The 21,893-nt window shown below is 56.4% G+C and overlaps 1 protein-coding gene across 2 annotated transcripts in view; it reads left to right on the top strand.

Moving 5' to 3' along the window:
* Positions 1–21,893, top strand: part of FAM102A (family with sequence similarity 102 member A) — a 34,148-nt gene that overhangs the window by 8,163 nt on the left and 4,092 nt on the right. For both annotated transcript variants that reach the window (XM_002915179.3, XM_034664591.1), the window contains exons 2-10: positions 13,010–13,130; positions 13,373–13,402; positions 15,365–15,481; positions 17,802–17,848; positions 17,973–18,115; positions 20,131–20,235; positions 20,320–20,512; positions 20,945–21,066; positions 21,173–21,242. In XM_002915179.3, the coding sequence (XP_002915225.1) occupies positions 13,010–13,130; positions 13,373–13,402; positions 15,365–15,481; positions 17,802–17,848; positions 17,973–18,115; positions 20,131–20,235; positions 20,320–20,512; positions 20,945–21,066; positions 21,173–21,242 (948 nt within the window). The remainder of the gene's footprint in view (positions 1–13,009; positions 13,131–13,372; positions 13,403–15,364; positions 15,482–17,801; positions 17,849–17,972; positions 18,116–20,130; positions 20,236–20,319; positions 20,513–20,944; positions 21,067–21,172; positions 21,243–21,893) is intronic.

Here is a 21,893-nt window from a genome sequence, read left to right as displayed (position 1 = left end):
AGCCGCCGCTACTCACTACCAGGACAGGCGTCACAAACAACGTGGAGGGAAGGAAGCAGACGAGAGCATGCGGTGTGGTGGTGTTGATATAAAGTTCAAAAGCAATCTGATTCAAAAAACCCACCCTAATATGAGTCAGGATGATGATATCTTTGTTGGGGGTGGCAGTCATGTCTGCAAGGGGCTTCTGGGAGCCTGTCCTGCTTCTCGAGGGCTGGTTTCATGGGGCTGTTCTGAGAATCTGTGAGCTGAGCACTGACAATGTGTGCACACATGTGTGTCAGCAACGGCCGTGAGACATCCTACACCTCTGGGAGTGCTGGGCACCTCTAGACAAAAACGAGGCGCTTTCTTGGCTGCCTAGCAGTCTGGAGGAGGTCCTGTCTTTCCAGGGTCTTGTTGGTGGGGCAATCTGAACCGTCATGACCTGATAAACATCGCTCCTGTTTACGAGGCTGTAACTCATCTTGGCAGTTGGTGCCAACGGTCTTCTCTGGCTGCAGATTTTCCTTCTGCTGCTTGTGAAAACCCCAGCAGGGGCTGCTGGCCTGAGGGGGCTTGGCAGTTCAGAGGGAGGATGGGCTCCTGCGGCTGCCAGACCGCGGGATCTCTCTGAGCGTCACTTTCCTCATCTGTGAAATGGGGTTGTAAGCTGGTGTTTGGGTTAAATGGATTAACACCGGTTATCTACCCAGCATAGCCCCTGGCACAGAGGAAGTGCTCAATGAAGGCTGGCAATGATTGGTATTAATCCAGGGCAGTTATTGGAGGGGACCCAAGGCCAGGAGCAGAAGGGAAAGGTCCATGTTCCTCTGTCCCTCCTTTTAATTGTTTCTCTTCTCTCTTCCTGCGGTTCACCCAGTCAGCAAACATTTGTGATTAGAGCCAGGCTACCGCCCTGGCCTTGCACTGGGCACTGGGCCCAGCAATGACCAAGACAGCCGTGGTCCCTGACCTGGGGCCCATGAGCCGGGGGAGACCATTAGCTGCATCCGCTCTCAGAGGAGTTCTGAGCACCATGGGGGAGGGGAGGTGTTGGCTTCTTCTGGCTGCTCTGGCCCTAACCCCTCTCTTTGGGAATGACTGACTGAGTACTCTCCCTGAATGCCAAGAGAAGGGTCCAGCACCTCCTAAAGGTTTTGAGTTGGCTAAAGAGAAATCACGTGGACCTGAATGAGAATGGCCACATGCATTTTGGATGCAGACAAGACTGAGGCCCAGGCTTATTCTGGATGTTTCTTCAGGGTCCTCCTCAGGCCTGGCTCGGTGTAGTAAATGCTAAGTTAATGTGTGTGGCATGAGTGTGTGACAGAGGCAGTGACTGGCCCAGGGTCTGCATGAGTCTGTAGGAGAATCGGGTGTCGAGGAGGTAGAGATTGGTGAGTCAGGGCCTCATGGTCCCACCTGACCCTGAGCCCTGTGTCCTGTGGTTGGAATCTTGGGGAGCTGCTGAAATGGTTGGAAAAACACGTCTGAGTCTGTGAGGAGACGTAACTCTGAATGAGTGGTCTCTGAATATCCCCCAGTCGCCTCAGAAGACCAGGGAGCCATGTGTCAGGGAATGGGAACACCTGGGGACAGATCCAGATTGGCAATAACCCTTGACCCCTTGGACTCTACAGAGAGCCCAAGGACATGGCCCAACCACAGCTGGAAGGCCCCTTTCCTGGAGGGGGAAGGAGCACTGTAAGAAGGCCTATGGCAGCCCTTGCCAGGAGCAGGGCTGTGAAGGTCACGAATTTAGTCATCAGACACTTCCTGAGTACCTACTGTGTGCCAGGTGCCGTCCTCAGGACTTAGAAGCAGCAGTGAGTGAGACAAGGGCCCTGCCTCCAGGAGCTCCATGCTCTGAGACACGGGAGCCTTGTTCTGTTTTCACCATACCTAAGACCCAGGCCCAGAAGAGGAAGTGATTTGTCTGGCTGCAGTAGTTGGGGGAAGGGTGCTTTTTGGAAAGGCCTCATGGGGTTGGGTGGGGGCTCAGAGGATAAGGACATCCTCTTGACTCGCTTAAGACCAGCCATTCAAGGAACAGGGCTGTGAGGATGGGATTCCCTCCCGCCTGTCTCTTTCCTTCCTTGGATGATTCAAACGTCACCCAGATGTGAGTCAGCCAGGAGCGGCCTGGACATTGCCTGCCTGGGCCACCTGCCAGTCTGCCTCCTGGGATATCTCAGCCAGGTTCAAGGCTGGGGGAAACATCCAGATATATGGTCTTGGGATGGGGAAGGGGAGGCTCTGTTAGGGGCCTGGTGTGCCTGGCTTCCTGCTGAACCTTACTTGTGACTTACTTCTGATGGTTGCAGCCACATCCCCCATTCAACGTGAGTGTCCTCTGGGGGTGGGCTCCTGAGGTAGGGCTTGGGAGGACAGATCAGCACCTCCTGTGTGACCAGTGGACTTCCTGAGAGTTTGCTCATCTGTGAAGTAGGTGGTAGTCATGCCTACAGAGAGTTAATGCCTGCCATATGGGCCAGGATGCCTAGGAAACAGGAGTCCCGCTGGGCCACACTGGGAGCTGGGGGCATTTTTGTCCAGGTGCGTGGGATTGGACCAGCACTTGGTCAAAGCTGGAAGGTTACTTTGGATCCTTTCAATGGCCTGCTCTCCTCTGTGGTGTAAGAGCAAGAGGGAGTGGCCCATTGTTGTCAGCTGAGAAGAGCATCCACAGGGCCCCCTGAGTGGTGGGGAAGCTGCCTCTGTGGCCTGACTGGGTACGGAAGGCCGAGCAGAGAGACTGTGTGCCTGTGTCTGTAAAATGGGGAAGCTGGCACCTGCCTACTGTGGGGCTTTTGATCCAGTTCAACTTCGGGCTGGTGAGTGGCAGGATTCAAACTCAGGTGCGTGACTCCAGAATCCTTTCTCCTGACCCTCATGCTTCCCCACCAAGCCCGAGTGATTGGCTGGCCCCCTACTCCTTTTTCAATCTGGAGTTGCTGCAGCCCCCAGCAGCCATCCACTCTGTACTCCCACGGGTCACTTGCTGATGCCAGCCTCTTCTCCTGTGCCAGGAGCAGGGCTCCTATTGGCCGGGGAGCAGAGAAGGGGTCTTGGGGTGGCTGGTGACAACCCCCCACCACGCCGGTGTCAGCACAGAGTGGCTGGCTTCTAGGAACTGACTGCTGCCTCAGTCTGTTGCGGGAGGAGCGGCTGCCTGTGTCAGGGCTGCAGCAAGACGCTTCCCTTGCGCGCGGCCCTGAATTCCTGGCAGGAGCCAGATGCTGCTGGGCTGCCACGTTGGCCACGTCGCTGGGATGGAAGCTCTGCCGCCCCACGGCCCCTGGATGGACGCCTTGGCTGGTCCCTGGGGTCGGCCCCTCCCCAGGCGGCTGTACTCTTTTCTCTTCGGGGAAGCACAGGCAGATGTTGTCGATTTAAATTGTTTCCTTATTAGACTCTTGCTTCTCCCGGCCTGGGCTGGGTTTCATCAGCCCGGAACCTTGGCTGCATCACTGTGACCGACGGCTCGCTCAGCCAGGACCCCAGCCAAGGACTGGAGATCGTGGAGTAGGCGTGGCTGAGGAGGCGCTGGCTGGGCTCCGGGACAGCCCCTCTGCCCCCAGGTCTGCTGGACCAGCTGGGAGGGACTTAAGGGATGCAGCTTCTGCTTACCTGTCATTGTAGGGGCCGGATGGGAAGAATCCAGGGACCAGCCTTCTCAGGAACCCAGGAGCACAGCTGGGGCTGGGAGGTCCCTGGGGTCCCCCTCAGTGCTCCTGGGTAGGCCCCTCTTCTAGCTGGGGGCCCACCTCCTGCATCAGAGTCCCAGGCGAGCTTGCTTAACAAGTTCGGCCCATGGGGCGCCTGGGTGGCTCTGTCAGTTAAGCGTCTGATTCTTGGTTTCGGCTTAGGTCGTGATCTCAGGGTCAGGAGATTGAGCCCCATGTCGGGTTTGGCCCCAGGCCTGCAGCAGTGATTCTTAATGTGGGGGACAGTTGGCAATATCTGAAGACATTTTGGTTGTTACAGCTGGCCTTATATACTGGTAGGCTGTTGCTAAATACCCGCAGCGCACAGAATGCCCCAGAACCCCCAGAATGTCCGTCTTCAAATGTCAGGACGCGAAGGTGGCGAGAGACACCCTGCCCTGTAGCACAGTTCTGGCAGGGCCTGGGAATCTGTAAAGAGCCAGGGGTTTTTCAGTGTTCCCCTGAGTGTGAGAAGCCGGGTTCTCCTGGGCCTCGCTTGTGGCCATGACTGAGCTGCTCCCTGCCAGAGCGGCGCTCCGTGCTAATGAGACAGACATGCAGATGAGGCCGTTTGGCGGAGGGTGAGTTGCTGTTGGGGGGCGTGGGTGGAGCCCATACCGGGGGCTGCCCCACTGATACCCTGGCTTCCCTTCTCCTTTCTGTTCCTCTGGTGACTGCGGGCCATGCTGCATCTTTGCTCTGACTCCAGGGAGAGGCACCAAATGGCCTCTTTGGTCCCTGTCTTCAAGGACCCTGTGGGTGTGGCAGCCCGTGGCCAGGAGGTGGCTCCCACTTGCACTGACCCCTCGTCACCTAAGTGATGGAGACCCTGGGGCTGCTAAGGCTCTGGGATCTTGTTGACTTTCTGGGTGGTGATGCCGGGCTGGGCCAGGTGCTGGGGATGTGGCAGTGGGCCGACATTGGGGAACCATGGAGCCTGGACTCTGGGGTGGCTCCTGTTGGAATCCCGAATTTCTGACCAGCCTCTGAGAGGCTGAGAATGGTGGCTCACGTCACCCTGACCTGCCACCCTTCACAGCCTTCGAGGCTCTTCGGTTGCTGGGGCCTGGGAAGAAGCATTTCCCTCTGGGGAACTGACATGGGGAAGAAGTGAAGATGTGGCCTTGGTGTCAGGCCACCTCAGGTCAGCATCCAACCCTGTTCTGTGACTTGGGGCCTATCCTGTCTTCTCTAGATCTCAGTTTCTTCATTTTTAAATTGGGAGTGATAATGGCACATACCTCATAGGATTGCGGTAGAGTGCAGCTGCTCATATATATGAAACACGATTACTGTAGCACGAGCTCAGACAGGACCTGCTTTTACTCTTGGTTCATTAAAGATGAGCCTGAGGGGCCAGGAAGGTGGTCTAGAGTGAGAGCCCCACTCTGCAGCTCTGTCCTGGGCTCTGGGGAAATAGCGGTGACAGAGGAGATGCGGTCTTCATCTGTGTGGGTCCCCAGTGGTGGCCAGCTGCCTTCCTTGGTCTCTGACACACGGCGAAGCAGGGACTAGGAAGACGTGGCCACACACACTGTGTTGGCAGAATTCTCTGTGTTTGCTGTCCAGTTGAGCAGGAGGAAGAAACCAGACACGGCACTGCGGAGTTATCCTGACAGCCTCAGGCTTTGGGCAGCGATGAAGAAGTCAGGGCTCCCTGACCTCCCTGGGGTCACTCACTGGCCTGATCCTCCCCCCTGGCCTTCTCTCACCTCTTCCTGGGAGCCACCTCCTTCCCTCGGGGTCTTCTTGGGCTGTTCCCATTGCCTAGGACATCTCATCTCATCTTCACCTGGCCAGCCTCACCTTGAGGTCCCAGCACCGGTGTCACTGCCCTAGACCAGGTCAGGCCCCTGTCTGCACTCTCGGGGGCTGGTGGCAGCTGTCAGTCACTTGTGAAGTGTATGTCTCCTCCACTCGACTGGGGCCTCCTCCGGGAGGTCTGCCGCTGCTGTGTCCCCACACCCTCCCGGGCCCCACGCCAAGCCAGCACCCGCAGTAAGTCTCTGTGGGTGCGTAATAGAGGCCTGGTCGGGATATGGGGCCAGGGGCGCTCCGAGGGACTTCTGCTGGCCTGAGGACAGCAGCCTCCTGCGGTGCTCTGCCCTATTTTAGGACAACCCAGAAATAACTGAATTCTGCCACTGGGCCGGCCACAGTGGGCTGCGGTGGGTGGAGGGCTCGCCCCGCCTCTCTGGGATTTGGATGTCTAATTGTATATCTTAAAGCTAAAAACAAAACTCCCCTGAAAATGCAGTCTCTGTAATTACCTGTCCCCGGCAGCGTGGAGCTGGGGACTCATGCCTGAAACCCCAGGCTAGGGCGCACTGGGGCCCTCATCACATTTCCTGGGGGTGGCGCCTGGTCCTGTGGAAGGGCGAGTCTGGGCCCAGGCCTTGAGTCAGGGAGATGAGGAGGTCATACCCCCTTTGGCTTTTGACTAGCCCTTCTAACCTCACACCCTTTACTCATTTTTCAATTTAAAATTCAATCACAGAAATGATTCTAGGACAGAAATGAAGAAGATGGCCCTGGTGTCCCTCATCCCACCCTAGCCAGACCTGCTGTGAGCTCCCTCCTTCCTTTGACCATTGTCCCCTCATGAACAGGGAGACATGAACGAGCCCCTCGCCTGGGAGTTTGGGGTCCAGGGTTCTGGATGGCCTCCCCTCTGGGCTTGGCTGTGTCATCTTTACAGTTCTGTTTTCCAGCCCGTCCTGAACCACATCGGCAGGGCGAGCAGTGGGGACTCCGAGTCCTGTGTTTTTTTAACAAACGTCTTATTTATGATTTTTCTGCATAGATGCTCATTGGTTTTAATTCTTTCCCACTCCCCCTCTTTCTGAGACAGGCGCTCACTGTGCCTCCTGTCCTTGCAGATGGACGTGGAGGCCGACGGTGCCCAGGCAGGCCGGGTCCCTGTCCCCTGGGCTCACAGTCCACCGAGGTCACAGTGGTGTGAGGTGGCACTCGGCTTTCACAGTCCTAGTCACCCTTCAGGGATCTTGCACGGGGCCTCTGCTCTTCCTGGGGGTTATTCCCCACAGTGACTTTGTGGCCTCGGACCTCATGGCAATGCTGAGCCCTCCCAGAGGAGTTCATTTCTCCCCAGTCATGCTTTTAAAAGAAGCCACATTGATAGTTCCAGTTCAAAAGGAAAAGAAAAGGACACCGTTCCCCCTCTCCTCATTTCTTCTGTGCTTCCCTACCTACTTGTGCGCACGTGGGTGCCCGTGAGTGCTGGCACCTCTCCACGATTTGGAGGCTTGGGGCCAGGATCCCCTCTCCTGCCTCCCTCCCAGCACCCCCCTCGCTTGCTCTGCTCCAGCCACCAGCCATGCTGGCCTCCTTGTGCTGTGGTCAACCAGTCAGGCATGCTCCCACCTCCCGGCCTCTGGGGAGGCTGGCCCTCCTGCCTGGGCTGCTGCTCCCCCAGGGCCTAGGTCCCTGCCTCACCCGCTTCGCTCTTTCCCTCCTGCTCTCCCCACCAGGGCCCTGCCTGCCACCTCACCTGGTTCCTTTTTCCTCCGTAGAACTTACCTCCATGTGGCGTGTGCCTTGTTTTGTTGGTGTCCTACCCGCTGCCAGGCTAAGCCCCTCAAGGGCAGGAGTTTCTGTTTGGTTCTTTGTTTATATCCCCAGGGCCTTAGCAGTACCGGCACCTACTGAGTGCTTAATAAAAGGTTCACAAGTGCATCAAGTTCCTGAGGTTTCCACAAACCTGGCCTGGCCAGCTCCTACTTGGGCTCATGGCCTCCTGCTTGGCATCCTTATTCCTGCACTTTTTATGAACACCCCACCCCTGCCCCCAAGCCTGTGTTCCTGTCCCTCCATTGTCCCTGTCCTGAGCCTGGGAATCCCTCTCTCCAGAGGCAGCCGTAGGGCCACCTCCTGGCTGTGAAGTCTCTGGTTCTGTGATATGGGCTCTAGACCTAGACGCTCGGGGTCCAGACTGGCCTCTGCTCCTCACATCTGCGGCTGTGGGTGAGTTACTCAGCCTTTCTGAGCCTCACTTTCGTCACCTGGGAAGTAGGCATGGTAACACCCACCTTTCAGTGTTGAAGAGTGCCATATGGCACACAGTAGGCCTTTGGGAAAGGGGTGCTGATGGGGTGTTTATTTTACCCTTGCCGTGACCTCCTGGGCTGGGCCGGGATGGGGCTGTGAGCCTCTTCCCGTGGGAGTGGTGGCATTTAATAGTGTGTGTTTAGAGCCCTGTGGAAACAACGGGGAGGCCCAGTGCTGATCCCGTGAGCCCTGCCCCAGCCCATCTTCCTGTGGAGGGAGAGGAAGGCGCCTGTTACCTGAGCCTGGGAGGGCACCGCGAGGCCGGGCCTGGCAGGCCCACAGGAACCCGGAGAGGGCCTCAGGCTTCCTGGCCTGTGTTCCCAGGGCAGACTCACAAAGGGGAAGGGAGAGAGCCTATGATCCGATATATCGGCTTTTGTTCCCAGACACTAATCCTAATTCCTCTGGGTGTTCCAACACGTCCAACACTGTGAGCTTCCTCCTCAGGTCTCCAGCAGCTGCTTCCAATTCCTGGGCTGAGCTGAGTGGAGGGGGTGGGTGGAGATCTGAGGGTCCTTGTGGGAGCCATGGCCGCCCCACAGGTCCCCCATTTAGGCTTGGGCCTCTGGCTGCTCGGGAAATGTTTCTGCTCTTTTTGCCTTTCCACCCACCTACTCTGGGGTTGCTGTCTGCCTCTGCCTCAAGCCATTGTGGCAAGACAGAGTCACCATCAGAGTACGATTCAAAGATCTCACCATGGCCCTTGATGTCCCATGTAACACCTAACCCCCTGCCCCCTCCGCTGCCACATCCCCTCTGCTTTCCTCCCCAGTCCCACTCAGCCACTTGCCTCCAGGCCACTTTTCCATTTGCCAAGGATGTTTCTACCTCAGGGCCTTTGCATTTGCTGTTCACGCATCTGGCCAGCTCTCCCCAGTCTTTATGACTTTGCTCAGCGTGCTGGCCCTACTCACATGTCCCGGCCTTTGGGCTTTCCTCAGCCATTCACCTGAAATAGCAGCTCTCACCTTATCTTTTCTCAGCAGTCCTGATCCACTTTCCCCTTTGTTTTCTCCATGTTTCTCTCTTTATCCAACCTACCATGTTGTTGGTGTTCACCTCTTTAAAGCATACCGTTCGGTGGTTTTTAGTCTATGCACAGAGTTGTGCAGCCGTCGGCATCATCCATTTTAGAACATTTTCGTCACCGCAAAGAGACCCCATACCCATTAGCAGTCACTCCGCATTTCCTCCCAACTCCCCCCGCCCCCGGCAGTCACCAACCAGTCTTTCTGTCTCTTAGGGATTTACCCATTCTGGACGTTTCATGTACGTGGGACCATACAATATGCAGTTCTTTGTGACTGGGTTCTCTCACTTAGCACTTTTCAAGGTTGAGCCACATTTTAGCGGCAGTCAGGGCTTCATTTCTTTTGACTGCTGAATCCTACCGCGTCCTATGGATAGACCACACTGTATGGAGACATTCACTGGTTGATGGACATTCAGGTTGCTTTCACTTTCTGGCTATTACAAAGACTGTGGACATACGTTTCATTTCTCTCGGACATACACCTAGGAGTAGCATGGCTGAGTCCTCAGGTAGCCTGTGTTTAACCTTCCTGGTGTATGAGGGCTCCAGTTTCTCCTCCCAGCTCTTGTTATGATCAGTCTTGATTATAGCCTTCCTAGTGCGTGTGAAATGGTCACTCATTACGGTTTTGATTTGTGGCTAATGACACTGGGCATCTTCTCCTGTGCTTACTGGCCACTTGTGTATCTTCCTGGGAGAAATGTGTGTTCAGATCATTTGCCCGTTTTTAAATTGGGCTTTTACTGGTCAGTTCTAAGTGACCTTTATATATTGTTGGCGACATGTCCCTTGTTAAACATAGCATCTGCAGATATTTTCCTTCATTCTGTGGGCTGTCTTCTCCCTCTCTTGATGGTGTTCTGTGAGTCATGAAAAAGTTTAATTTTGATAAAGTTCGGTGTTTCTGTTTTTTCTTTTGTCACCTGTTCTTTTGGCATCGTATCTGAGAAACTGTTGCCTAATCCCAGAGCACAAAGAGTTATCCTGTATTTTTTTCTAAGAATTTTGTAGTTTTAGCTCTTACACTTAGGTCTTTGGTCCCTGTTGAGTTAGTTACTGTATACTGTATGAGAAATGGGTCCTACTTCATTCTTTTGCATGTGAATATCTCATTGTCCTAGCAACTTTTGTTAAAAAGACCCCCCCCTTTTGAAAAATCAATTGACCGTAAATATGAAGGTTTATTTGTGAACTCTTAATTCCATTCCAATGATCTATGTGTCTGTCCTTATGCCAGAACCCTACTCCCTTGATTATGGTAGCTTTGTAGAAGTTTTGTAGTCAAAGACATGTGACTCCTTTAATTATGTCCTCTTCTGCTTTCTCTAGATGCTTTGACTATTCTGGACCCTTAAATTCCCAAGGTTTAGGATCAATGTGTCAAATTTCCGCAAGGAAGCCAGCTGAGATTGTGTTGAATGTTTAGATCATTTTGGGAGTGTTGCGCTACCAGCATTAGACCTTTGGAAACATGACTGTGGGATGTCTTTCCATTTACTTAGATCTTCTTGAATTTCTTTCAGTAATGTTTCCTAGTTTTCCAGAATATATATTTTGTACTTCTTTGTTAAATGTAATCCCGTTTATTTTATTCTTTTTGTTACTGTTGTGAATGGAATTATTTCCTTCATTTCATTGTGGATGTTCACGAGGGTATAGAAATAATTGATTTTTGTATATTGCTCTTGTATCCTGAAACCTTGCCAAACTCTTGTATTCTGATAGTTTTTAGTGGATTCTTTATGATTTTCTACATACAAGATCAGAGTATCGGCCAAGAGAGAGAATTCTAGTTCTCTCCCCTTCCACTACGTTTTCTTGTTTGCTTGACCTCATTTTCCATCTCCCACCGCAGTGTAAGTTGGTCACGGCTGTGGTCCGGGTGCACAGAACAGTGACTGGCACATGTTTGAATGAATGGATGGAGCCAGCATGGTTGGGTCAGGTGAGGTTCCCAGCCCAGGGCTGCGGCTTCTCCTGTGACACCTGCTTCTGGCAGGGTCCCTGTCCGTGTCTGCTGAGGGTCTTCTTCCTCCCTGCATCTCTAGCCCTCACATTTTCTGCTTGTCCTCAGTCTTGGGGCTGCAGGAAGTTGCTGGAGTGCCCCGTGTCTTTATCAGACGAGGCACGTCTCACAGACCTCCCCAGGCCAGGCCCTTCACGGGGCTTGCCGATGCTCCCAGGTGCCCACAAATGAGTGGGTGGCGTTCCTGTTTTACCCATGAGGGTGGAGAGGTCAAGCCCTGGCTGAGTCATTCAGTGATGTGAGGGCTGTGAGCCCAGGTCTGCCTGACTCGAGTCCTGGTGCCCCTTGTCACGGCCCCGGCCGGATGTGGGAGAAGCGTCGTGTGGAGCCAGGAGGGGTCTCCTCAGAGAGGCCTGGCTCAGGGGAGGTGAGGCCAAGGAAACCAAAAGTGTATTTGTTCCTCACTCATGCTGTTTCCTCTGCCTGGAACTGTCTCCCCCACTGGCTACACCCCTCTCTTCATTCCCGTTTGAGCTTGAATGTCACCTCCCTGTGGCCAGTCACCTACTCTGACTCACCCTTTCCCTCCACCCTCTCCTGGTGACACTGAGTCATCACTGGGGTAACTGTCAGTGTTGATCTGTGAATAAAGTCCCCTGCAGAGCTCCGTGCCTGGCTCGAACTTGGCACTTGGAGACATGGGTGCGTGTCTCAGGTACATGGCAGGGCCCTGCTGGCCTGGAAACCGTGATGGGTTCTGCCTGCCAGGCTTTTCCAGGCTCTGTGGCCCGTGAACCAAGGTGGTGGCTGAATGCTTTGACTGTAGTCGGACAGTCCTGGATTCAGTCCTGCTTTGTCGTCACTGGGGATGTGATCTGGGGCAGTTTCTTGGAGCCTCAGTGCCCTCCCCTGTGGAAGAGGGTGGCATAGAGCCTGTCGTCTGAGGTTGTGTGAGAACCAGACACGCCCACGTTCAGATGATGCTGACCTTCTACCCTCAGGCCCCAGTCTGGGAGTTAACCTGTGATCCTGGTGTCCCTGGGGTGTGGAGTGGTCACTTCCTCAGCTGTCCAATGTGGCCATTCCTGTTAGATGGGATGATGGGGCAGGAGATAACGTCTCTCACGCTGTCCCTTCCCTTCCGTGACCACCCCTTCCTGAGCACGGGGTCTGCCAGGTGGGCTGTGGGGGGACGGGGAGATGTGCAGGGCTGTGGAGCTTGTTACTGCCACCCCAGATCCTGCTGAGCAGCTGGGAGAGGCCGGCCACGTGCTCCCTGAGGCTCCACTCCCTCCCAGGGCACAAAGCATTTCCCTGTTAAGGCGGTGCTGAATTTTTCAGTGTGGTAATCCCCCCCCCACCCCGCCCGGTGCAGAAGGAACTTGGACTGAAGACCAGCTCCCCACTTAGCGTCAGGGAAACTGAGGACCCCGAGTTGGTGTCTCAGGCTGGTGTGAGAGTGAAGCATGTGGCACCGGGAGCCTGCCGCTCGGGTTCAAGTCCCTGTTCTGCCGTGCGTGCGGTGGGCCTCGGGCCAGGGTCTTAGCCCCCAGCTCCTGGTGTCTGTGAATGTGGGATTGGCCTGATGGTAGTAGCTGTCCCAGACAGTTGGTTGGAGGGTTGGCGTGATCGTGGGTCTCTGGCCCTTGGAACGGCATCACTGAAGTGCCTGGTGAGTGCAGGCGGTGAGTGCTGCCTGGCCCTGGGGAAGCGCAATACGAGCCTTAGATGCCATTATTGTTACTATTAACATTGTTTTTGTTAGTGGTAAAGAAGGGGTCTCTGCAGCCAGACAGCTCTGAGCGGAAGGCCAGCTGTTTCCTATCTGGGTGACACTGGGCAGTTTACCTCGCTTTTCATCTGTAAAATGGGCTCTGGGGCCAGTTCGGGAAGACTGTTGTGAGAGTCGATTGAATGGCCAGGGGTCAGGAAGGTAATGGCAAAGGAAGGAGCCCCCCCCACTTTAGGCCACAGAACAAGGGGAGGGGACAGCGCTGGAACCAGGGGCAAGGAGTAGCCTCCCCCCCCCCGCCTGACCTCACCCCTACCTTGTGTTTTTTCCTTTTTTATTACTTATTTTTTGTTTTTACAACACTTACACAGGCATGTCCTTTTTTATGAAAATACAGTCACTTTGTGATACAAAGTAAAAAGCGAGAGCCCCCTCCTCCTCCTATCCCCTCCCAGAAGGCCGGTCCTGTCCCTGATACCTGTATTGACCCGCACGCTCGTGTTCACCTGTCTGCCCTGCAGGGAGGAGGTGCAGGAGAACTGCGTGCGGTGGCGGAAGAGGTTCACCTTCGTGTGTAAGATGAGCGCCAACCCGGCCACCGGCCTGCTGGATCCCTGCATCTTCCGCGTGTCGGTGCGCAAGGTGAGGCTGGGCTTCAGGGCTGGGGCTGGGGGCTGAGGGTCCAACGGGGGGAGTGTGAGGCCACTGATCCAGCGGCTTTAGCCCCATCCCCAACCTGTCCCCTCCAGAGGGCAAGGAGTGAGTCACTCTGCTCCTTGGCTTGACTTACCCCCAGCAGTCAGATTCGGTGGGGGGAGGGGGGAGATGCATGAGGTCCCTTGGATTCCCTAGTCACGCTGCTGCTTCTGTTTGTCTCTCTGCAGGAGTTAAAAGGCGGGAAGGCTTATTCCAAGGTGAGTGGGGCTCTGAAGGGATAGTGGGATGGAATAGGCATGAGAGAAGAACTTCCAGCCCCCTCTCTGCACCAAACAGGAGACACTCAGCTCTGCATGAGATGTGTTCTTTCTTGGAAATATCTTTACTGATAGTCTTTGCACTTAATACAAAGCTACCGTATGCTTGTTGTAACACAAATGGTACAGAAGTTCACAGTGAGAAGGGCAATTTCCACCCCCTTCCTCTGCAGTCTTCCTCCCCAGACCCCATCCTTGGATTCATTAAGGTCTTCCCAGACCTCTTAAGAAAAAGAAAATTATGAAAGGTACACACAGAGCAGCGAGTCAAACCCATGCACTGGGGTTTAGAGGAACGGAAAATGAGCTCCCCGTGTGTGGACTCGGGTGCACACAGACAAGATTTTTATACACACAAAAGGGACTTGTTCTAAACAGATTCTGCAGCGTGGTTTTCACTTGCCAGCACGCCGTGGGCATGTTTTCACAGACTCCTTTTGCTTTCTAACTGTCACAGCCCCCGTGCGTGGCTGGGTGGTGGGCACCCAGCCGGTCTCCTGCTGTGGCCCATCTGTGTTGTTGCCGTCTGCACGGCACCCGTGGGGACCAGCGGGAAAGGTGGCTCTGCAGGGGTTATGTCTGGCTTTGACTAAGCCCCCTCTGCCCTAGACCCCCTTCTTGGTGGGCACTCACAGCCCACCCTCCATGGCCCCCGGGAGGCTGCCTGGCAGTAGGCGGTGGGCTCAGTCTGTCCGGAGGGGAAATGCCTTTGCCTCACCTCGCCCTGTGTGGAAGGCGTGTCCCTTCCCACTGACTGGAGCTCAGGAAGCTCCGTGTTCTGGGCCGTCCGCTCTGCCCTGGCCCGGGCGCTGGTGGCCCTCTCCAGAAACAGAGGGCTGGGATGGCTAGAACTGGGCTGTGGAAGGTGCTGCCAGAGTGGAAATTTCTCCTCCCATGAAGTCACATGGGCACGGACAGCTGCGCCCTCCCACCTCCACTCGGCAGGCACTTACCAGGCGCCCGGCACGTGTCCGACCTGCAGGCCCTTCCCTCCTGTCCTGTGATCAAACGCCCTTGACAGGCCCTGTTCCCATTCTCCAGGGAAGGAAGCTGGGGCCCAGAAGGGCGACTAGACTGGACGCTGGTTGGGCCTGGTCTTGGGCTTGGCTCTGCTGCCTGAGCTGTGTGGGGCCCTGGGCAAGTCACTTACCCCCCAGAGCCTTAGTTTTCTTCCCTGCCAAATGGGGGCCCCTCTGACTTGATGGCAGGGCTGGGATTTGAACCCGTCAAGTCTCTGATTCTGGCTTGTGTGCCCCTAAACTCTGCAGTAGAGACTTGTCATGTAGTAGGTGCTCAATAAATGCCACCTGTGTGTTTGGTTGTTCCCCAAGACCCTAATCCTAGCACCCCCCACCTTAACTGAGTTTCCTCCCCCAGGTCTGGAGACCTGGCTTCTTGCAAAGGCTTTCCCAGCTCCTACACCCTGTTCTCGAATGTGCTCCCACTTCCCTCCACATCCCTGGCGCCTCACTCTGCATCCCAGGAGCAGCCAGGTGTTCCCGCCAGCCCCTCACTCCAACCTCCATGAGGGACTCCTGCCTGCCCCCACCCCCATACCAAGTTCCCACGGGCCTTCCTCCCCCCTGCCCGCTGGCCCGGCGGCTCCCACAGCACAGCCTTGTTTCCCAGGGAACAATGCCTCTGTGTCACAGACAACAATGTCCTTTCATCTCAGGCGCTGGCCCAGTGCACGCTGGGATGTGGCACAAAGGGTGCTTTGTGCAGCTCAGAGATGTGAGCTCCAGACCAGCCTCTGTCCTTGGGGGCCATTATGCAACACTCAGTCTGGGCTGTGGGGTGGGCCCAGGGGATCTGCCTGCCCCCACCCCAAGTTAACCCTTGTGCCGCCCGCTGTGCACACACACAGCCCGTGCAGCCTCCCACACTCTCTTCTGTCCCCAGCTGGGCTTCGCCGACTTGAACCTGGCCGAATTCGCGGGCTCAGGCTCCACAGTGCGCTGCTGCCTGCTGGAGGGATATGACACGAAGAATACTCGTCAGGACAACTCCATCCTCAAGGTACCAGGGCCCTGCCGCCTCTTCTGCCCCCTCCCACCAAGGGACGGGGGCCAACCTGCTCCTCATCAGAGTCCCCTGGAGGGTTGTTAAAAAAATACAGGTTCCCATCCCAGACACTGGGAAGATGTGGTCCCGGGGTCAGGAAACCACCCTCAGAAGCCTGGCTCTGCCACTGGCCTCAGTTTCTCCATCTTTACTTCAGGATCGGGGCAGATCCCAGCAGTCTCTTTAAGGGTTTGTTGAAATGAGCAGCCCTGAGCGCTCACCACCTCTCATCTTGTGATGCCTGACAACAGCCCCAGGGGGCGTGGTGTCTGTTCTTCCTCCCAGTTTTGCATAGGAGGGGCTTAGGGCACAGAGGTTACATAGATCATTTGCCTGGGGTCACAGGCAGAGCTGACACTTCACCCCCAGCTGTTCAGCGTTGGCCCATGTGACAGGAGGCTACCGGAGCTCGCCGTGGAGGCTCAGTGAGTGGAAGAACCTGTCATCCCTTGACCCGGGCAAGCTGCTCCTAGAGCCCAGCCGCAGGCAGCCTTCCTGCGGCCGGGGCAGCTCCCTCCCTCCAGGCAGCTGGCTCTCGGGCCTCTCCGGACCGAGATATCTGGGCCTCCGCTGCTGCCAGCACACCTCTGTTCCTTGTCCCCCGCCCTTCCACCTGGCTGAGAAAACAGTCTTGTCCTAACCACACCTCTACGAGCTGACCCGGTGGGAGCAAGTTGTGCCTGAAGCAGAGGCAGGCAGCAGGTGGTGGACGGGGGCTCTGCAGCCTCCTGGACCCTCCCCAGAGGGAACCAGAGGCACCCGAAAAGGTCCAGTCTAGTTTTGGTGGGGGCTAGGGCTTTTTGGTCTCGCCCCAGGGGCCCTGTGCACCCTTAGGCAAATCGGGGCATGATGGCGGTGCAGGGGGTCTCAGCTGCAAGGTCAGCTTCCCCACGTCCTGTCTTCAGGGCTGTGGGCCGTCCCTTGCTTGAGTCTCTGTCTGGGTGCTGCTTCCCTGTCTACAGCCTGGGGCCGTCACCTCCTTGGGGGCTGCTGTCACAGTCAAATAATTCATTAAAAAAAAAGCCTCAGGGGGTGCCTGGCTGCTCAGTCGTTGGAACCTGCGACTCTTGATCTCATGGTCATGAACTCAAGCTCCACGTTGGACGGAGAGTTTACTTCCAGAAAGGGGTGGGGGGCACCTGGGGAGCTCAGTTGGTTAAGCGTCAGATTCTTGGTTTCGGCTCAGGTCAGGATCTCAGGGTTGTGGGATTGAGTCCCATGTCAGGCTCCGTGGTGGGAGCGGAGTCTGCCTGAGTTTCTCTCTCCCTCTGCCCATCCCTTGCTCCTGCACATTCTCTCTCTCACTCTTTCTCTCTAAAAAAAGCCTTAAAAAAAAAAAAAAAGTCTCAGCCCAATGATCTCCATTTCTGTCAGTGGTGGCACTGGGGTATGGGCACCCATTTTCTGTCCCATCACCCATTTCCTGTCGCTCCATCTCAGCGCAGACTTGGGGACCCAACCCTGCCTTGGATGGGCCATTGCCAAACTCCCTGCCCAAGTGGATGTTGAATTTTTTTTTAAATTTTTTAAAAAAGATTTTATTTATTTATTCGACAGAGATAGAGATAGCCAGCGAGAGAGGGAACACAAGCAGGGGGAGTGGGAGAGAAAGAAGCAGGCTTATAGCGGAGGAGCCTGATGTGGGGTTCGATCCCACAACGCCGGGATCACGCCCTGAGCCGAAGGCAGACGCCCAACCGCTGTGTCACCCAGGCGCCCCATGAATTTTTGACGGCTTCTTGCTTTACTTTACTCAATAAATTTTCACCATGCCCCCACCCTCCGTTTAGACTCTGCGAACACCATTTCCCACCCCTGCCCCCCGTGTTATACCTGGTGAACCCCCTCCCTACCAGGTGGGCTTTGTGAGCCTCCCTCCTGTCTGCCTGCCATGTGGAGCTCATGTGCCCTCGGTCAGTCTGAGGCTGGGAGCAGGCCCCGAGGCTGGAGAGGGTCTGTGACCCCTCTCCTAGCTGCGGTTCTGGAATGACAGTAGCTAACTTTTTCTGCTTGCGCTGTGTGCCAGGCGCTGAGCCATGCAAAGCCTCCCGTTCCCTGGTCCTCTCCACTACCCTAGAAGGCAGGTGTCAGGATTGGTCATGTCATCTACCCAAGGAAACAGGGGCTCAGTGCATTTCGATGGCTTCATCAGGTCCAGCAAGGGCAGAGACGGGATCAGAGTCCAGCCCGTCATGGGAAGCCAGAGCAGAGGGGCCACAGGGAAGCACCTGGGCCGCAGGTGGGTGTGGTATGGCTGATTCCTCCCTCTGTGCAGGTCACCATTGGAATGCTCCTGCTCTCCGGAGACCCCTGCTTTAAGACGTGAGTGTGGGCGCAGGCTGGGAGGGGCTACACCGGGACTCTTCCCCTCCTCCGGGCTCTTGGGCTCCCCTGTCTTTGTCCCTGAATATGGGGCACTGTAGTCACAGCCCTCTGTCCTCCCAAGGCCACCGTCCACCGCCAAGTCCATCTCCATTCCGGGTCAGGACTCCTCCCTGCAGCTGACGCGCAAGGGCGGTGGGACCGGCAGCAGTGGCAGTGGCGGTGGCACCCGGCCCCCCAAGGCAAGGCCCACCATCCTCAGCTCAGGTACCATTCTCCACCTGCCCTCCCCGCTCCTCTCCGTGGCCCAGGGCTCATCTCTATATCCCCAGTCCCAAGGGGGATGCTTGCTGAGAAGACAGGTGGTAGGATGGTATTTACACCTGTCCATGCTTCCACTAGGCCCATGTCTGAGCCCTTCCCATGTGCTGGGCGCCGTGCTGGGCTCCAGGATCACAGCAGTGCCCTCACCTTGAGGCTGAGTCTTTCAGGAGAGACAGGAAAGTCCACGTCCCCTACAGGTGTGACAGGAGCAGTGACAGGCACTGGAAGCATCTCCCTGGGAACAACCAGGGCAGCCCTCCCTGAAGAGGTGGCACTGGAGCTGCATCTGAGCTGTGGGGGGCAGTGTTGATGGCAGAGGGATGTGCCGGGAGCCCTCGCTCACCCACTTGCTGCGCTGCCAGGACTGGCCATTTTGCCTGTCCAGTCTCAGCATCCTCCCCGACTAAGGGGGCAGCAGCAATAACCACAGCCTGGGCTGCTGTGGGGGTGAGCTGAGCGCACCTTGCCTGGCATACAGTATGTGCTCTATGTATTTCCTGGCACTGGGTTTCTACTAAATTGTCATTATTACTAACGTCATACAAAATGCAAACGTCCGAACCTCCAGAGGAGACAGCGGGAGATTAGGTTGAGGAAGATTAGGCTCCAGCCTCCCCCGCTACCCCGGGTCTAATGCTGTGCCCGGCGAGGTGGGGCCCCCGTACTCCGTCCCTGGGGGTGAGCTCTGCGCCGGAGGCAGACTGCCCCTGAGCTGATGAGTGAGCAGGGCGGCACGTGCTACCCTAATTTGCACCAGGAGAGCAATTAGAGAGGGCGGGGGGCATTGGGCGGCTCAGCGGATGTTTGCGGAGTGATTCTGCCCCCGGGGACGACTGTAGTAGTGAGGGCCCTGACCTCAAGGGCCAGCTTTCTTCCATTCCCATTTTTCCTGTAGCTCAGGCAGGTGAGGCCCGGAGCTGAAAGCTGGGGTTCATGGCTGCCTCAGCCTGGTGACTGCTCGCAAAAACAAGGGCTTCCCAACACCATTGCTCTCTCCAGTTTCTGGGGGTAGGGGGAACACCAGGCCGCCCCGGCATAGATGGTACCTTTTGTGCCGAGTCGAAGAGGTACCTTTCGCAGGCAGGGTGGGGTTTGAGTCCCCACATGCCTCTGTGGCTGATTTTCTACCCCTCTCCTGCAAGCCCCCATCTGCAGAGCACCTGTCTTGAGAACCCTGTGCTTTGAGTGGGGACACAGGCAGGTTGGGGTCCAGCCTATGGCCTGCTGTGTTCTTCTCTGAGGAGGGGGATGGATGATATGAGTTCTTCCTTCCTATGACCAGAACTGGTGGGCAGGCTCTCATGGAGCCCAGAGTACATCCGCCTGGGTCCCTTGCGCCTCCTGCTGGCGAGTGCTGGAAAGTTTGTTTACTGTTTACGGGTGACTTGGAACAGGACTGTTGGCCACTCCCCATTCCCCTTATTTGTTCCACTCCAGCCGCACTGACCTAAGCTCATTCAAGCCTCAGGGCCTTTGCTTCTGCTGTTCCTCTGGCTGGAAGCCCCTTTTCCTGATGCCTTCTGTGGCTTGTTCCCTCCCATGCCTCCTGAAGGCCTCCCATTAAGGCCACATCCTCAGAGAAGTCTTCCCTGGTCCCAGACTGGGTCAAACCCCCGTCCACACTGCTCCCTGCTCTGTACCACTCACCTCAGTTGTGGTTAATTGTGGGTCATTTTTTGTTCTACATTCTCCCTTCCTGCTGGCCTGTGATACCCCATCTGCTATTTACAGCACCTGTGCAGAGGACGTCCTCACAGATATTTGTGGAATGAGCAAATTTGGGCTCCGGGGGTCAACTGTGGTGGGAGCAGGGCCTCAGTTTTTGTCTGTTAAATGGGTAACGCATAGCACACCCTCCTCTGCCCCCCACCTCCCACCCCCGCCGCCTCTGTGAGAGAACACGCATGGATGGCCAGGGCCGGCCCCACTGCTAAGCCTGCGCTCTCCCCGCTCTCCAGGGGTGCCAGAGGAGCCCGAACAGAACCTGTCCAGCCCCGAGGAGGTTTTCCACTCTGGCCACTCCCGCAACTCCAGCTATGCCAGCCAGCAGTCCAAGATCTCTGGTGAGTGCCCGCCTGGCCCCATGCCCTTGGCTTTCCGCATTCCTGGCTGGCCCCGCATAACGAGCCTCCCCGAATGCCCGCCAGGCTACAGCACGGAACACTCACGCTCCTCCAGCCTCTCAGACTTGACACACCGCCGCAACACGTCCACCAGCAGCAGCGCCTCTGGTGGCCTCGGCATGACTGTGGAGGGCCCCGAGGGCAGCGAACGAGAGCACCGGCCGCCTGAGAAGCCCCCACGGCCGCCGCGGCCCCATCTGTCTGACCGTTCGTTCCGGTGAGCACCGCTGCCCAATGCTCCTGGAGAACAGACCCTTCCTGGGGCCCCCCTGAACCTCTGCTTCTTTACTGGTAGCATGGGGAAGCAGGTTCCCCCCTCAGAGGGCTGGATGGACATGAGGGCACAGCCTGGGCCTGGCAGGCACATGCTGTTGTGTGTGGCTTAGTGACCTAGGTCTCCCCTTTACACACCACGCGGCCTCTCAGAGGCTAAGGCTAGGTAACCTCTTGGGGCCTCCAGGCCCTCATCCATAAAACCAGGTCATGGCACCTGCCCTGGGGGCTGAGGTGAGGGTTAAAGGAGCACGACTGGGACTAGGTTCTCACGCGCGCTCAGAGCCACCTGAGTGCCATAGGTGCTCACCACTGTCGTCCTTGCACCTGTCACTGGCCGGACTGCTGTGACTCTGCTCTGCCCCGCCCCTCCCAGGCGGAAGAAGGACTCCGTGGAGAGCCACCCGACGTGGGTGGATGACACTCGAATCGATGCGGACGACATCGTGGAGAAGATCATGCAAAGCCAGGACTTTACGGACGGCAGCAACACTGAGGGTGAGCTGCCCGAGCGGGGAGGCCTGGGGGACGGGGCCGCCTGCTCCGGGGCCGCCCCAGCTGCCCCTGCCCCACTCAGTCTCCGTCCTCCCCTGTGTCCCCACAGACAGCAATCTCCGGCTATTCGTGAGCCGGGATGGCTCCACCACGCTGAGTGGCATCCAGCTGGCTAACAGGTAGGGTCGCAGTTTGGGGATGGGTCACTTGGGTGGCCATGGGGCACGGTGCTGAGAGCACGGTCTCCATGGACACTGACCTCGCCTTGAATAGCAGTTCTTCCCACCACAGCGTCACCTTGGACCACTCACTTCTCTCCCAAACCTCAGTTTCCTTGTCGGTCAAATGGCATGAACCACACCGTCTGCCCTAGAAACCTGGGGCAGCAGCCTGGGCTTGGTTCTGAGGGTTCCAAGGGTAGCTGGGAAAATGCCTGACACAGGGCTTGCACACGGCGGGGCTTTATCCATCTTTATTTTGGACCCTGCTTTTCCCTTCCTTCTGGATCTGGGAACCCCTAAAAATGATGATGACTCATTTTGTTTATTGCATAAATATTTATTGAGCACCAGCCACACCAAGCACTGAGCTGGGTGCCAGGGATACAGCAGTGAGCAACACAGATTTGTGCCTGCGTGATGTTAACACACAAGGGTGTGGTAGGCCGAACCTGGTGCTTCAGCTCTCCAGTTTGTAGCATGTTTACTGGCTCACTGAAGGAGCCAGCGAATGAGTAGAGGAGCTCCCCCTGTGCAGGGCTGTGCTGAAGTCTTTCCCTCTGTTCCCCTGGGCCAGCCAGGAAAGTGCACATTTAACATCTAAGGTCGGGG

This window comes from Ailuropoda melanoleuca, chromosome 7 (genome assembly GCF_002007445.2).
Source record: "Ailuropoda melanoleuca isolate Jingjing chromosome 7, ASM200744v2, whole genome shotgun sequence".
Taxonomy (NCBI): Eukaryota; Metazoa; Chordata; class Mammalia; order Carnivora; family Ursidae; genus Ailuropoda; species Ailuropoda melanoleuca.
Note: the sequence above shows the minus strand (reverse complement) of the source record. Positions and strands in the feature narration are given on the sequence as shown.